An 18,029-nucleotide genomic window follows, 5' to 3' on the forward strand; every position below is an offset into this window, starting at 1 on the left:
ATTAAACCACTGGTGTCTTGTGAACTACTTTTATGCTGCCTTTATATGCTTTTTTGAGCATCAAAGTTCTGGACAACATTCGCTTGCATTGTATGGACCTACAGAGCTGAAATATTATTCTAAAATCTGCTGAAGAAAGTAAGTCTCACACACATCTGGGATGGCATGAGAGTGAGGAAATTATTTTTATTTTTTGGGCTACATGCAAACAGTGTGGCAAAACTACAACACTCCCATTGTAATCAGACTGGCTGTCTATGCTACATTAATGACGTGCAGTGCAGAGAGCATTTTTTTATTATGTTTTTGATTTGAGTGTTTGATTTGGCTCGTTTCTCACTTGGACTGCAGACACGGAAGCAGCAACTGAATTTTAAAGAATCACAATAGACATATTGTGATTTAATACATTGCGATGCATTATAATAGTGTAATTGGATTGCGATAAAAACTGCATCAAACGTACAAGAGAGTGAATTTGCATGATTAGTTTCAATATTTTTTGTCCTTTATGGAGACTCATAAAAACAGAGTTTGCTCTTATTTAGACATCTTGCAACTTTGAGTAAATAACTGTAAGAAATATTAAGTCACACATAAATCAATTTAAAAACAAGGATCTAATGATTGAAATATCCTGTAGCTCAACTGGTGGAGCATCTGTTTGATTCCCTGGGGAACAAACTTACTTAAAATATGTATAGCTTGAATGCACTTTAAATCACTTTGGATTAAAGCATCTGACAAATGCATAAATATATCAAGACAGTATCGTGAGAAAAAGGAAAGCAGTTTTGTCGATAGTGTATCAGCACAACACAAGTCTAAACGTTGTTTGTATGTTAACAATATTAATTAAAATGGCACGCAGTCCTGAGGGTCTGACTGACATCTTAGCTTGTTTGTAAGATCGATTAGCACAATCTCCAACAGCAGAGTGAAGAAACATCTGACCTTAAAATGATTCAATTGTGTTAATTAATCATCACCCTTTTAACGTAACTCTTTTGACCTCATGAATATTCAGAAAATGACAATCTGAGTTATGCATACTAATATAAGGGCACTTTTATTTAAGTAAACAATAGTAACAGCAGATTGCATGTCTGTCTACCAAAAGCCAGGGAACTGGGCTTAATCTGTAGAGCTGGTCATGGGCCAGTCTGCTACTAAAGCTGTTTTGATTAGATTTCTCTCACAGCGAGGTTCAGCTTTGCCACTTTGAAGTGATTCACTGGGAATCAGCCACTTGTATTGGAGCCCAGGCACACAAACCTGAAAACAGCTGGAGTGTTAATATGCAGTCTTCTTCATTGTGTGTTCTACATCAGATATGCAGTGTTGGCTTGACCAATGGAATCGCTGTCTGCAAAATGCATTAATTGACGTGTTAAGAATAAATGCACATTCACTCTAAAGTAAGCTACTTAAGTAGACAACATTTTATTGCATCATTCTAATTCAATTAAAATGTATTTTATTACCCTTTCTATACTTTACAGTCAGTTGTTGCTCAATAACAAAAAAACTTTTGGTCTGATGTCTTTTGGTCTGATGCATTTTGGTCTGATGCCCTTTGGTCTGATGCCCTTTGGTCTGATGCCCTTTGGTCTGATGCCTTTTGGTCTGATGCCTTTTGGTCTGATGCCCTTTGGTCTGATGCCCTTTGGTCTGATGCCTTTTGGTCTGATGCATTTTGGTCTGATGCCCTTTGGTCTGATGACTTTTGGTCTGATGCCCTTTGGTCTGATGACTTTTGGTCTGATGCCTTTTGGTCTGATGACTTTTGGTCTGATGCCTTTTGGTCTGATGCCCTTTGGTCTGATGCCCTTTGGTCTGATGACTTTTGGTCTGATGCCCTTTGGTCTGATGACTTTTGGTCTGATGCCTTTTGGTCTGATGCCTTTTGGTCTGATGCATTTTGGTCTGATGCCCTTTGGTCTGATGACTTTTGGTCTGATGACGTTTGGTCTGATGCCTTTTGGTCTGATGCCTTTTGGTCTGATGACTTTTGGTCTGATGACTTTTGGTCTGATGCCTTTTGGTCTGATGACTTTTGGTCTGATGCCTTTTGGTCTGATGCCTTTTGGTCTGATGCCTTTTGGTCTGATGACGTTTGGTCTGATGCCTTTTGGTCTGATGACGTTTGGTCTGATGCCTTTTGGTCTGATGACGTTTGGTCTGATGCCTTTTGGTCTGATGTCTTTTGGTCTGATGCATTTTGGTCTGATGCCCTTTGGTCTGATGACTTTTGGTCTGATGCCTTTTGGTCTGATGCCTTTTGGTCTGATGCCTTTTGGTCTGATGCATTTTGGTCTGATGCCTTTTGGTCTGATGCCTTTTGGTCTGATGACTTTTGGTCTGATGTCTTTTGGTCTGATGCATTTTGGTCTGATGCCCTTTGGTCTGATGACTTTTGGTCTGATGACTTTTGGTCTGATGCCTTTTGGTCTGATGACGTTTGGTCTGATGCCTTTTGGTCTGATGTCTTTTGGTCTGATGCCTTTTGGTCTGATGCCTTTTGGTCTGATGACTTTTGGTCTGATGCCCTTTGGTCTGATGACTTTTGGTCTGATGACTTTTGGTCTGATGCCTTTTGGTCTGATGTCTTTTGGTCTGATGCCTTTTGGTCTGATACCTTTTGGTCTGATGCCTTTTGGTCTGAGGTCTTTTGGTCTGAGGTCTTTTGGTCTGAGGCTTTAGACATGACAATGTTTTTCCCTTTTATTCTGAGGAACGATGCTGTTCTGTATGATGTCTGAGAACTGTCTTTACAACTGTATTTTATTTGTTACTACAAGACCATACTGTGTAGCTAGCAGAGCTTTAGCAAACTACTCTTCGGCTACTTAAAAACAAGCTACACATTATCTGCATATGGCAACAACAGTTCACTTTCTTTGCCCATTTTCAAATAATATAGCTTGTTGTCTCTTACCGTACGTTCACACCAGAAGCAGCGAGAGCGTAAAAATTCGCTCTGGCTGCCCTGCCTTAAATGCTCGAGGACGCTCTGACGTAGTTGAAATAGGTGGCAACGTTTGTTCAGAATGCTTTGTTTTGTGAACTATATTTAAAGGGGCCGCAATTTAAACATCCAGACATGTGGACCATTTACTTTACATTTACATTTTCATGAGGATATACTTTTACTTTTACAAGTAGTGTGTATCCTCATGAACTCTTTAAAATGTGAAAATAAGAAATCGATCGATGGCAGAAAGTTACTGGAAGCACTGTCACAACTTTATTTCGCTGAATTGCACGGGATGATTGTCCTGCAATTGGGCGAACATTTTGGAGGTGTTCGTGTGTTTCACTGCCAATTTTCTGCCACGTTTTACACAAACAAATACCGTCTTCAACCAGCAATCCCTCTGTATATTTATACTTTATACCAGTATACTTCTATACTTAAGACTTTACACTTTAAGACAGCAGATAAAGGGTCGGCTGCGTTCCTCCTTCAGCCATGCTTCTCATCCACGTTGGTTTTGTCTACATCAGAGTTCGCATGTGTCATTTATGCCACATACACGCAGTGTTGTGAATCTTCATTCATTCATTCATTCATTGATAAATCTACTGTGCGATCAGAAAAATCTAAACAATTTGGCTGAAAGGTTATGTAAATTATTTACAGTATTTTGAAGTGCCTACGATAACAATAGCATGCATTTTAATTACCGTGAAATACTGTATTACCGAATACTGTCATATGCCTACTTTACATCTTCATTACCATACAATAAACCCACAGTTACACCCACAGTTAGCGCAAACACTCCCACCTGTATTGATTATTTTCTAGGCATGAAAATTATGCATAGAATTTGTACTCCCATGAAAATTGGATAAGATGTAGCGCAGTCTTTGCGCATAGAGCTTGTATCAAGCCAACATTTTAAGTTTGTCTAAACAATATTGTTAAAGCATAAATACATCACAAAAAAAAGAAGACCAACAGTATTATAAAGGTAGAAAAGGGAAGTTTGTTTTGACAAAGATTTGTCACTGCAGTTCATTGATGTCAGAAAGGGGTGCAGCTGAATTGCTGCGGTAGGTTTACTGCGTGTTCTCTCTCTCTCTCTCTCTCTCTCTCTCTCTCTCTCTCTCTCTCTCTCTCACCCTCGCTCGCTCCACACCTATCCCACCTCCCTCTGTCACCCATCTCTTCAATGAATGTTCCCTCCTCTTTTCATTCTGTGACCTAAAGCTCACCATTCTTCTCTCTTTACAAACTCACCTTTTCTGTTCTTGTTGAGCTCGATTTTTATTAGGGTTTCTGTCTACTCTGCTTTCTCTCTCTCTCTCTCTTTGGGAGGATTGCACATTATTTCTTCACCAGCAACCCACTCCAAACAATAATCATTCATTTTGTAGGAGAGGAAAGAGATCTCTTCCATCTCCTTTTCATCTTTGTTGTCCGCCCATTCTGTCTTTTTTATTGCAGACTGGTTGCTTTTATCCTGGCGGAGAGCTTCTACTTTATTTCTCTGATGGTTTGAGAATGCGCTCAGCGATGCAGTGAAGCTGATAGAGAGTACTGTGCACCAGTTGAATAAACGTTGGGTGGGCATGGAGGTGTATGGAGGAGAGAGATTATAATAGGGTGAATCTGGCCACAGCTGCATCTGAACACATCTGTCTGCACGTCAATCTGTGAGTACCGGTACATGACGAGCCACAGAGCTTTGATGCGAGAGTGTCAGGTCGTTTTCAGAGAAAGCAGGTTGCTGTTGCATTAGTCACTGTATGGCTGCTGATTAGAAGCCGCTGACACAAAGAATTGCATGCTAATTTCGGCATTATTTCTGAATAAGTGATATATTGCGTTACTTTTGGATGGCAGAGATATACTTTTTAAATCAATAGTTCACTGAAAAATATGTTGTCATGTTCCCTTATGTCATTACAAACATGGCTTTTTCCATGGAACCCATAAAGAGATGTTAGAGAGAACGTTAGGAGCTAACAGTCACTATTTACTTTGTAAAAAAGAAGTTATAATGTGGATGAAAACCTGGATTATTATCGCTATCTAAAACTAATATAATAAAAGAAAGCTAAATTACAAAGAAAAAAAAAATGGCATGCTGTTTTGTCACGTGACTCGGTGTGCCAGATGTTAAACCCTTAAATGACAGTCTTAAATGAGTCCTGTGAACAGTATTCAGTCAGATTTTATTCATTGAAATTATTGTGTATAGCAAAGCCAAAATACAACGTGGGGCCGCACGAGGAATAAAAAAATTAAAATGAATGTGAATTAAATTATTTAATTTTTTCAAACTTAATAAGCAAAATTTAATAAACCCCATAACCCCTGCTGCATATTTTGTCACCTGCAATTTTTCACACCAAAAGTCATACGGATTTGTAACAAGAGTTAATTATTTTTTTTTGGTGAACTATTCCTTTAAGTTGTTGTCAAGTTTCTTTTTCAGAACAATTTTGATTTAAGTAGGTCATGTTGCTATTGAAATCTGATTGTTCTTCCTGTATGCCAAAACATATGTGTGTGTGTGTGTGTGTGTGTGTGTGTGTGTGTGTGTGTGTGTGTGTGTGTGTGTGTGTGTGTGTTTGCTCAGTGACCTGGTTCTGTTCACCCATTCATTCTTTATGATAGTTGGTATGGTGTCGGCTCATGGTTTGCATTTCGGGTGATGTCATCTTTTTCTCCCTGCATGTTTACAGTATGTCAGTCTAACCATTCACGCTTCATTCAGGTCAACACAACCACTTTAGACAGTGACATTTGAATTCAATGGGCACTGTGATGGGCATCTTTTCCCTCTTATATTTTCTTTAAATATGTATTTTATATATCTGTGCCACATAGATTCTGTGATGCACAGAGCAGGTGTTTACGGTTGGCTGTATTTAAGAATGTACTAAAAATCGGATCAAATGAATTTTGAATTGAGCATACAAAGTTAAGTGTTTTAAGCATGGCACAGTAACGTTGGCTCAGCCAATGTCACGGGTTTGGGGTGGAACCATGGGCGGACTGGCCATCGGGAGAATCAGGACTTTTACTAGTTGGCTGGCCGTGAAAAGGTGTCGCATTATGTCAAAGTGGGCCACGATATGATGAAGGTGGCCGCAAAGCAGTGCGGGTGCCGCAATACGCACAAGGGGATAGCGAAACACATTGCTACAACTCCCATCCACCACCCCCCAGAACTCTGTATGTCTAATCAATGGAAGACAGTGGAGTGTTCGGATAAACCAGTTTGAAAACAGTCATAATTTTTGTAGTTGCATTTGGTGCCTGTGATTAGTGGTGCAAAACATTTACCTTGATTAAATTAAGGCAGATGCTAAGTATCTTATTGTCATGTGTTGATTTTACCCATAATGCTAAGCTCTTTCTCTTTATCTCTGTGTTTTGTGCAGCAACGAGCTCCACTAAGCTGGAGGATCTGAGCTATCTTGATGAACAGCGAAACACCCCCTTGCGGACGTCCATCCGTCTGCCCTGGCACAACACTGGCGGCAGAGCGCCACATGACAAAGGTACAGTGCATCCACACTTTCAACTTAGACATTCCCTTGTTTTTATGTGGTTGAAGAGTATTTCTACTCTGTATTAGTGCTTGGTGATATATCAAATATTCCCAATATAATCACTATGATTTGGCTGATGATATAAAATTTGAATGTGCTTTTTATTTGGCCATTACGTTTTATAAAAAGTATCCTCTGGGCAGCACAATTAATCAAAATAACACCAAAATGGCAATATGGTCATATGTGATTATAATATTGCAATGGGCTGTGATAAAATACAGATAAACATGGTCTGTGTGCGCTTCAGAATGGGTGACAGGCTGTTCCGTGCACGTGCAGCACTCGTGCGTGTTTTTAGCACTTTAAGAGCAGATCACATGCATTGTGAAGTACTGAATGTTCAAACATGGGGTTCAGGTCAGGAGACTGGGATCGCCATGGCAGAACCTTGATTTAGTTGTCAGTGAAGCATTTTTTGTTGATTTCGATGTGTGTTTTGGATCATTGTACTGCTGGAAGATCCAACCATGGCCCATTTTAAGCTTTTTTTTGCAGAGGCAGTCAGGTTTAGATTGTTTATCTGTTGGTATATGATAGAGTCCATGATGCCATGTATCCGAACAAGATGTCCAGAACCTTTGGCAGAAAACAGACCCACATTGTTAATGATTCACCACCATATTTAACCATGGGCATAATTTACTTTTCCATATGGCTACCTCTCTGTGTGCATCAAACCCATCTCTGGTGGTTGCTGCCAAAAAGCTCTATATTTGTTTTCTCTGACCATATAACCCGGTCCCATTTGAAGCTCCAGTAGTGTCTGGCAAAACTTGTGGGCTGGTTTTGAGTGCTATGTATCAGCGGATGCAGCAAGCCCACCGTGATCTGGACTGTATCTCTTTAACATGCCGAATGTGCGCTTTGACTACACCGCACATCTGGATATATGCTGGTTATTACACTCAACATAATTTAATAATTGATTGCGGAATTACGGCTGCCATAATTTATATGCACACAAAACTTTCTGGTAACCACTAGGGGTGTAACAATCCATCAATCAAATCACCAATGATTCGATGCATCGATTCAACGCGTAAACATCAATGCATTTTATTTTTTTTAAGATGTACCTTTGTTTTGAAATTCTCTTGCCAGCCACGTCCATACATATTTCCGTCAGGCGATGCAGCTTTGCAGCAACCTTATGCTATTCATCTTGCTTCATAAGCGCTAAATATGATTCTTATGTGGGACACGGATGTGCGTGAGGTGACTGAATTCTGAAGTTACGCTGTGCTCTATCCGTGCATGTGTTTCAGGATGACAGGATAGCGAGTGGCTTACATGCGTGATTAAATCGGGCTTCTCTAGATATCATTGCTAATGCATGCAAAAAATTTGGATTATACATGAGATTTTTCTGTTTTAAAGCACTATGGAGCAATTCAAACAGCCGCGATATTCTGAACAGTGCTGACGAGGGAAAGAGAAATCACCTGCCTTGAACCAACATCAGTTACACACAGTAAACTTTAACAGTTTTCAATACAACTGTGGAAGCTGTAGTCAAGTAAAAACACAGATAGCACATTCGCCTGTTGTGGGTATGTAAGTATTTATGATTGAAATTCTTGCTTGATTGTTGTAGAGATGACAAATTGTCACTAGTGTTTACCTCATTCCACAGGGCAATAATCTGTCATCAAATTATGATTAAAACCGTTTCTCTAAGAGACATATTGTAATGAAACTTGCAATTTACACCTTAAGTTTACCACCTGCTTTCCACAGGCGGTAATAGCATGTTTCTTATAGCTTATAACAGAGTTTTGTTTATAAAGCTCAATCTTTAATGAGCCTAATTTACAAAGAAAGGAGGCATATTTGCACAGAAAAATATGATAATGACTTAATTAAAATACTCAAAAGTGCATATTGCATCTGCTGAAACTAGATTGCAGGTGGTTAGTAAAGCCAACGCAGCATTTTGCACCGAAATACTGCGAGCAACTGTTTAGTGAATTCCCTCCTTTAGTAGTTTAAGAAACCCCTGCCAACTTCAATTTAAAAGTACTTTATTGGCATGATTGTGTTTACATACAATATTGCCAAAGCATTAATACACAAAATAAATAATGTCAAGACAAATAATAAAATAGTAACAAATAACAATAAAGATAGAATTAAAATAAGGTGCCAGGTAATGAATCAAATAAAATAAAAACTATAATAACAATATACACTATACAATACAATACAATATAAAATAAAATAAGTGTTTAACACGACATTATGAACATAAGAGAATAAAAGTACTGTGAATGAAGTACATTAAGGCAGTAATTGTTTCTGAGGGTGTGCAGCTCAAAAATGAATTTTGCTGCAACTGATGCATGATGGTCCTCCCCCAGTAACACCAGCATCTGATCTGATCTCCTCCAGTAACACCAGCATCTGATCTGATCTCCCCCAGTAACACCAGCATCTGATCTGATCTTCCCCAGTAACACCAGCATCTGATCTGATCTTCCCCAGTAACACCAGCATCTGATCTGATCTCCCCCAGTAACACCAGCATCTGATCTGATCTCCCCCAGTAACACCAGCATCTGATCTGATCTTCCCTATTAACACCAGCATCTGATCTGTTCTTCCCCAGTAACACCAGCATCTGATCTGATCTCCTCCAGTAACACCAGCATCTGGTCTGATCTCCCCCAGTAACACCAGCATCTGATCTGATCTCCCCCAGTAACACCAGCATCTGATCTGTTCTCCCACAGTAACACCAGCATCTGATCTGATCTCCCCCAGTAACATCAGCATCTGATCTGATCTCCCCAGTAACACCAGCATCTGCATCTGATCTCCCCAGTAACACCAGCATCTGATCTGATCTCCCCAGTAACACCAGCATCTGATCTGATCTCCCCAGTAACACCAGCATCTGATCTGATCTCCCCAGTAACACCAGCATCTGATCTGTTCTCCCCAGTAACACCAGCATCTGAACTGATCTCCCCCAGTAACACCAGCATCTGATCTGATCTTCCCCATTAACACCAGCATCTGATCTGTTCTTCCCCAGTAACACCAGCATCTGATCTGATCTCCCCCAGTAACACCAGCATCTGGTCTGATCTCCCCCAGTAACACCAGCATCTGATCTGATCTCCCCCAGTAACACCAGCATCTGATCTGATCTGATCTCCCCCAGTAACACCAAGCATCTGATCTGATCTTCTCCAGTAACACCAGCATCTGATCTGATCTCCCCCAGTAACACCAGCATCTGATCTGATCTCCCCCAGTAACACCAGCATCTGATCTGATCTCCTCCAGTAACACCAGCATCTGATCTCCCCCAGTAACACAGCATCTGATCTGATCTCCTCCAGTAACACCAGCATCTGATCTCCCCCAGTAACACCAGCATCTGATCTGATCTCCCCCAGTAACACCAGCATCTGATCTGATCTCCCCCAGTAACACCAGCATCTGATCTGATCTCCCCCAGTAACACCAGCTTCTGATCCGATCTGATCTCCCCCAGTAACACCAGCATCTGATCTGATCTCCCCCAGTAACACCAGCATCTGATCTGATCTCCCCCAGTAACACCAGCATCTGATCTGATCTCCCCCAGTAACACCAGCATCTGATCTGTTCTCCCCCAGTAACACCAGAATCTGAACTGATCTCCCCCAGTAACACCAGCATCTGATCTGATCTCCTCCAGTAACACCAGCATCTGATCTGATCTCCTCCAGTAACACCAGCATCTGATCTGATCTTCCCCATTAACACCAGCATCTGATCTGATCTCCCCCAGTAACACCAGCATCTGATCTGATCTCCCCCAGTAACACCAGCATCTGATCTGTTCTCCCACAGTAACACCAGCATCTGATCTGATCTCCCCCAGTAACATCAGCATCTGATCTGATCTCCCCCAGTAACACCAGCATCTGCTCTGATCTCCCCAGTAACACCAGCATCTGATCTGATCTCCCCAGTAACACCAGCATCTGATCTGATCTCCCCCAGTAACACCAGCATCTGATCTGATCTCCCCCAGTAACACCAGCATCTGATCTGTTCTCCCCCAGTAACACCAGCATCTGAACTGATCTCCCCCAGTAACACCAGCATCTGATCTGATCTTCCCCATTAACACCAGCATCTGATCTGTTCTTCCCCAGTAACACCAGCATCTGATCTGATCTCCTCCAGTAACACCAGCATCTGGTCTGATCTCCCCCAGTAACACCAGCATCTGATCTGATCTCCCCCAGTAACACCAGCATCTGATCTGATCTGATCTCCCCCAGTAACACCAGCATCTGATCTGATCTTCTCCAGTAACACCAGCATCTGATCTGATCTCCCCCAGTAACACCAGCATCTGATCTGATCTCCCCCAGTAACACCAGCATCTGATCTGATCTCCCCAGTAACACCAGCATCTGATCTGTTCTCCCCCAGTAACACCAGAATCTGAACTGATCTCCCCCAGTAACACCAGCATCTGATCTGATCTCCTCCAGTAACACCAGCATCTGATCTGATCTCCTCCAGTAACACCAGCATCTGATCTGATCTCCCCCAGTAACACCAGCATCTGATCTGATCTCCTCCAGTAACACCAGCATCTGATCTCCCCCAGTAACACAGCATCTGATCTGATCTCCTCCAGTAACACCAGCATCTGATCTCCCCAGTAACACCAGCATCTGATCTGATCTCCCCCAGTAACACCAGCATCTGATCTGATCTCCCCAGTAACACCAGCATCTGATCTGATCTCCCCAGTAACACCAGCTTCTGATCCGATCTGATCTCCCCAGTAACACCAGCATCTGATCTGATCTCCCCAGTAACACCAGCATCTGATCTGATCTCCCCAGTAACACCAGCATCTGATCTGTTCTCCCCAGTAACACCAGAATCTGAACTGATCTCCCCAGTAACACCAGCATCTGATCTGATCTCCTCCAGTAACACCAGCATCTGATCTGATCTCCTCCAGTAACACCAGCATCTGATCTGATCTTCCCCATTAACACCAGCATCTGATCTGATCTCCCCCAGTAACACCAGCATCTGATCTGTTCTCCCCCAGTAACACCAGCATCTGATCTGATCTCCCCCAGTAACACCAGCATCTGATCTGTTCTCCCCCAGTAACACCAGCATCTGATCTGATCTCCCCCAGTAACACCAGCATTTGATCTGATCTCCTCCAGTAACACCAGCATCTGATCTGTTCTCCCCCAGTAACACCAGCATCTGATCTGATCTTCCCCATTAAAACCAGCATCTGAACTGATCTCCCCCAGTAACACCAGCATCTGATCTGATCTCCTCCAGTAACACCAGCATCTGATCTGATCTTCCCCATTAACACCAGCATCTGATCTGATCTCCCCCAGTAACACCAGCATCTGATCTGTTCTCCCCCATAACACCAGCATCTGATCTGATTTGGTGTTTGTCCCATCTCGAGTAATCTGCCAGACAGAGTGGACCCCAAACCTCACATCCGTACAGAGCAATAGGCATTATAATACTATCAAAGATTTTACACCAGATTGTTGCAGGAATGTCAACTTGGGTAAATTTGCCCTTAATAGCATGGAATGCTCTCTCTCTCTCTCTCTCTCTCTCTCGCTCTCGCTCTCGCTCTCGCTCTCGCTTATTCTCTTACTCTTAAATAAATTATTTTGTACCCTGAGGACAGAGCTAATGTCTGTATTGTTGAAGCCTGTGTGTATGTGTGTTATTCCAACCTTGTAGAACGTTCTGATAAATAATGAGAGAGAATAATGAGAAATCAGAAGTTTGATTCAATCACACAGCCAGTAGCAGCAGAGATTTATCAGAAAACACAGCTATGCTGCCTCTGATCAGCAGGCCCACACTGAATCATTGAATTGTTTGCTCTTGAAAACGTAAATGCACCTTTAAGGAAATAAATGCATTTAGGCAGGAAACACAATTGTGGGACACATTGTATCATGTTCTCATTTACAGACACTGAAAACAAGACATGTACTGAATGACAATGATGAAGGTTAGAGTTGCTTTGATGAGAAAAGCCCATTTATACATAACGAAAGTGTCTTATACTACATTTATTTACATAGAGGCCAATAAATTGGCCGATATTCAAACTTTTTAAATATCGCATCGGGCGATACATTATCCCCTTTGGCCGATTTGAGTGTGCTGAGAATCGGCTGCTTGCATGTGAAGCGACTGGGACATGTTAACGACCAGTTACGGTTGCATGCCATTGTGTTACTACAATAATAGACCGTTGTGCAACACAATGTAATTTAAATGGTCCGCATATCAGAACCGCGGCAGATGCGTTTGAGCTCATAATGTTGAAATGCTCACCTGTTTCATTCTCACTCTTTCTCCTCTACAGTTTCCTTTAACATTTAACTGCCTTATCTAATAATAAAAAGGCAAATATCAATAAAACCAACATCATGTACTGTCTGCAAATATGCACATATCTCTTTTAAACAGATGTAATAAACCAACCTCACACAAATTCAGCATCCTGTGGAATGCTAATTTATCTTCCTCTAAAGCATTTTAACAATCTCTCCTCAACAGTTCCCTGTCACTTTTCTATTGATAAAAAGCAAATATAAATAAAACTTCTATTATATGCTGTCTGCAAATATGCAGATATCTCGTTTAAACAGATGTAATTCACAAACCTCACGAAAATCCATCGTTTTTTCCCATCGAGCGCTCATCTAATATCTTCCTCTGAAGTGTCTATTCCATCAGCCAGAATCAAAACCATCAGGATCAACAGTTCCTCTGATTCACAATCATGACGACAATCCAAGCAGGCGAGCCAGGCCATTTAAACTGTCAGGAGATTGAGGCTCACGCTGGCCAAGTCTTTCTAGCAAGTCAGTCTGCTGTCGGTCATGTTTGGAAAGCTCTCGGGAGTCTATTTGCAGTCATGAAAGTGCAGCTCCTATCTACTTGAATGGAGAAAGACCAAAATCTCAAAAACAGTTGGTCAAGATTTTGATCAAAGAATGTATTTCAAATCAGGTGTGAAATCTGACAACACAGGTATCATAAATGGTGCTTCTTTACCTCAGTTTATTTCCAAGCTTTTATAGCTAATTTTTATTGCACGTTCTTGATTTGATTGTCAGGCGATGTCTTTATCTAAAATGTGATTGGCACTTTTGCCTGTAAGGCGGGACTTCCTATCTACATGCGTTGACCGTTGGCTGCAGTTGTGCATTCTAATATTTCCCATTCATTTTATTAGAAGTGGCCCGTCTCTGCTATATGGTGCAACTTCAAGGTAAAAGCGCTAAAGTAAATGTCTTATTCACTATGCACAATTGGTTTGATTCTGTATTTTTTGAGTAAATGTGATTGCTATTGTGGTCATGCCATCCGTGGTTGCTGGACTACTGTACTGTTATTTCCTTCTTCCTAATATATGAACAATTTCTTTATGTGCATATAAATTACTAAAATTGGTTGACTAAACAGAAATCAGAAGAACCCGCTATCTACCATTTAAAATCTAACCCATGATCATGGCATTGCTAGCGCCGTGCTCTACTAGTTGAGCTGCAGGAACTCTAGCTCAACTGTTTCGGAAGTAGATTTATATTAGTACATCATTTATGCAACATTTTAACACAAAAGTTGACTATGAGCCACCTTAACATGCAAAATATTATTGCAACAGCGCTGATGCTGAAAAATTGAGATGCATTGAGAATCATTTTGGAATTGGATCGTGACACATTGAATTGAATCGAATCATGAGGTGCCTGACGATTCCCACCCTTAGTTGTAATTTAGTCATGCTCAGAGTGCTCAGAGAGACAGATGCGGTTAGTCAACGTCTGGTGAGACAACACTGAGAGAGAGAGAGAGAGAGAGAGAGAGAGAGAGACAGACAGATGCGGTTAGTCAACGTCTGGTGAGACAACACAGAGAGAGAGAGAGAGAGAGAGAGACAGTGGTTGAACAAGAGAGAGAATATTTAGCCAGAAGCAGGTGTATGTTTTCTGTTTGAAGGACAGCACTAAACTCATTCTCTCAATCTCGAGGTCTGATACAGCCAGCTCACCAATACAAAGTTTTTTTTAATTCCCAAACCTTTTTCACAAAGCTGTGTGAAGAATAGGAGTTTTACATGCCTTGCGGTTTTATATTGCAGGGCTTTGAAATTTTCCCATGGTTTTTAACTCAGAATTTAATTTATTATTATTATGATAATTTATCGCACATGTTAAGACAACAGCAGTGTACCATTTCACATGAGCTCAAGTGGTACAGTAAGGCTCAGTGGTGAGAAAAAGTATGTGAACCCTTTGGAATTACCTGCGTTTATGTATAAAATTATTTTATAATCTGGTTTGAACTTCATCTAAGTTACAATACTGAACAACTGCTTGGAAAAAGTTTGCTAAAGATGTCATCAAAAGCTAATTAGAGTCAGGGGTTGGCAAACTTGGCATCCAATTAATGAAACTAGATCAGAAGTGTGGGTTAGAGTTACTTTGACTTGTAAAAATCACTCAAATATTTTGAGTTTAATATTCACAAGAAGCATCTGCTGACGTGGACCATGCCTTGCAAAAAAAGAGATCTCAGAAGACCTACGATCAAGAATTGTTGCTTTTACATAAGGCTGGAAAGGGTTACAAATGTAACTGGAAGAGCTTTGATATTCATCTGTGCACAGTTAGACACATTGTTTATAAATGGAGATGATTTGGTACTATAGCTACTCTCACTAGAAGTGGCTGTCCCGCCAAGATGACTCTCAAAGGGTGCACCGCAGAATGCTCAATGAGGTAAAAAAGAGCCCTAGAGTGACAGATAAAGACTTGTAGGAATCATTGGAGCTGGTTAACATCTCTGTTCATGAGTCTATTATATGGAAAACATTAAAAAGTTATGGTGTTCATGGCAGGACATCGTGAAGGAAGCTGCTGCATTCCAACAAAAACCATGTGCCTGATGTTTGCCATAGACCTCTTTAACACTCCAAAACACAACTGGAAAATGTTTTTGTGGACTGATGAAACAATGGTTGAATTGTTTGTGGAGATCAGATAGCACTTTGTACAGTAAGATGTAAACAGGGCACAGTATACCAACATGAAATATCATCCCAAAGGTGAAGAATGGTGGAGGGAGTATAATGATTTGGGGCATGGACCGCTTGCCATCATCGAGGGAACAATGTATTCCCAAGTTTATTAAGGTATCATACAGGATAATATCAGGGTGGCTGTGCACAGCTGAAGCTCAGTAGAAGTTGGGCTACACAGCAGGACAATGACCCTAAACATTGAAATAAATCCACTACAGAATGGCTTCAAAAAAAGAAAATCCACTTTCTGGAGTGTCCCAGTCAGTGTCCAGACATTAACCCAATACAGATGCTGTGGAATGACCTCAAGAGAGCCGTTCACACCAGACATCCTGAGAGTATGGCTGAGCTGAAGCAGTTCTGTAAGGAAGAATGATCCAAAATTCCTTCTGAACGTTGTGCCGGTCTAATTCGCTGCTACCGGAAACACTTGGTAGATGTTATTTCTCTAAGGGAGGATCGACAAGTTATTATATCCAAGGGTTCGCTTACTTTTTCCACAGCACTATGAATGTTTAATGGGACGTGTTCAATAAAGACATGAACCATTATAACCATTTGATTGTCTATACTTGTGACTTCAATGAAGATGAGATCAAATTTTATGAACAATTAATGCAGAAAACCAACTAATTCTAAAGGGTTCACATACTTCTTGCCACTGTATATGTATATGTTTCACAATGTCTCTATTAATAATAATCTATACTTTCCAGAAAACTTCAAAGTAAAATCAGCTTTTTGCCGTGCCCTTTATAATCTAACAAGAGCTTCGTGTTCAGTCAGATAAGTGGAGTTTTAGGACATAATATTGCTCAATACATTAACTTTATGTAAATAATATGATCTAGGAATGCTTTTACAGTTCACTAATAGAGTTACATCCATGACAAATCAACTTTTAGAAAGTGTAGGGAAATTGTAGAAATTTACGGGTGCATATCTCAAACATGTAGACATTTGCTCATGGGGTCAAAGTCAGGGCAATGATGTTTCTTTAAGCTATAAAAACACCATTAAAGAAAGATATGCACCATTAGGCATGGGAAAAAAAATTCCACTAAAGAATAAAAGCAGCATAAAGTTATTTCAGAGGTGTATCTGACATTTGGATGAAATATGACAAAAAACTATTTATTTTATTTAGAATAACATGCACCAATAAATCGTGCACAATAAGACCAGGAATGTGCGTTAAGTTAATAGGGTCGATTTTGATTTCATGTTCACTTTAATGTTCCAGTTATTACGAGAAAACTAAACAACTAGTCAGTAATGGAACTGATTTAGTTCTCACACAGCTAAAATACACATTATACAGGAACAGTTCTTGTTTTATTTCAAGTTAGACATGACGAATGTAATGACTTGCGTCTGTAAACTCAATTTAAATGAGGAACTCTTGAAATAGAGGCTGATACATGAGTCTTCTTGACCGATCCATTGAAAAGAACCAGCTCTTTTGAGTCATTCTTGATTTTGTTTGCTTTTATAGTTTTTATTTCGATTTGATTTTATGTTTGTTTTGTAAATTTCTGAGCATAATCTCTCAATTGTGAATTGTGTTTTTCAGCTCGCTTTGCTCCGTACAAGCCCACTGACATCATGCTCAAGCCACTGCTGTTCGAGGTGCCCAGCATCACCACTGACTCTGTGTTCGTTGGCCGGGATTGGCTGTTCCAGCAACTTGAGGATGACCTGAGGTCCAGCGAATCAGACGAGAGCTCTGGGGCTATCATTGTGGGTAACGTGGGCTTTGGCAAAACCGCCATCATCTCTCGCCTGGTGGCCCTCAGTTGCCATGGCGGCCGCATGCGTCAGATCGCATCCAACAGCCCAAGCACTTCTCCTAAAAGTGAGTCTTGGTTTCCTTGATTTCCTGAATCCACAGTCACTAATAAACACTAAAGACCAAGAGATCAGTAATGTTTTTTACGACTGGTATTTTCATTTTTAAGTGTCTAAAAACTGATAAGCAGAAGTGACGTGTTGTTTTCTTTATGCTATTTGACACCATAAAATATAAATAATTTGTAGACTACAACAATAAAAGCATAATATTCAATATGAACATTGTATTCATAATAATTATCACAAAAAGACACGATGATTTGAATAGAGTTTAGAAGTAAGCATCCCATTGTTTTGCTTCATAGGGGACAGACCTACCGCGAGCTCCGAGGTTGTTAATCGATGAAATTATAATTTTTTTTGCGTATTTAATAGCGGAAATCCTGATGAAGGACTACACTACCCATGATCCTGAAGAAGAATATCCACCAATCAGAGAATTGCGGCAAACAAAGTGTGCCAGAAGAGCTCTGCTGCGACCTCCCATGATGCAGTCGAG

At 40.6% G+C, this 18,029-nt stretch overlaps 1 protein-coding gene across 3 annotated transcripts in view; it reads left to right on the forward strand.

Moving 5' to 3' along the window:
- tanc1b (tetratricopeptide repeat, ankyrin repeat and coiled-coil containing 1b) overlaps positions 1 to 18,029 on the forward strand; it is a 198,813-nt gene that overhangs the window by 121,754 nt on the left and 59,030 nt on the right. For all 3 annotated transcript variants that reach the window (XM_052142050.1, XM_052142051.1, XM_052142052.1), the window contains exons 8-9: positions 6,400 to 6,519; positions 17,253 to 17,534. In XM_052142050.1, the coding sequence (XP_051998010.1) occupies positions 6,400 to 6,519; positions 17,253 to 17,534 (402 nt within the window). The remainder of the gene's footprint in view (positions 1 to 6,399; positions 6,520 to 17,252; positions 17,535 to 18,029) is intronic.

This window comes from Xyrauchen texanus, chromosome 14 (genome assembly GCF_025860055.1).
Source record: "Xyrauchen texanus isolate HMW12.3.18 chromosome 14, RBS_HiC_50CHRs, whole genome shotgun sequence".
Classification (NCBI taxonomy): Eukaryota; Metazoa; Chordata; class Actinopteri; order Cypriniformes; family Catostomidae; genus Xyrauchen; species Xyrauchen texanus.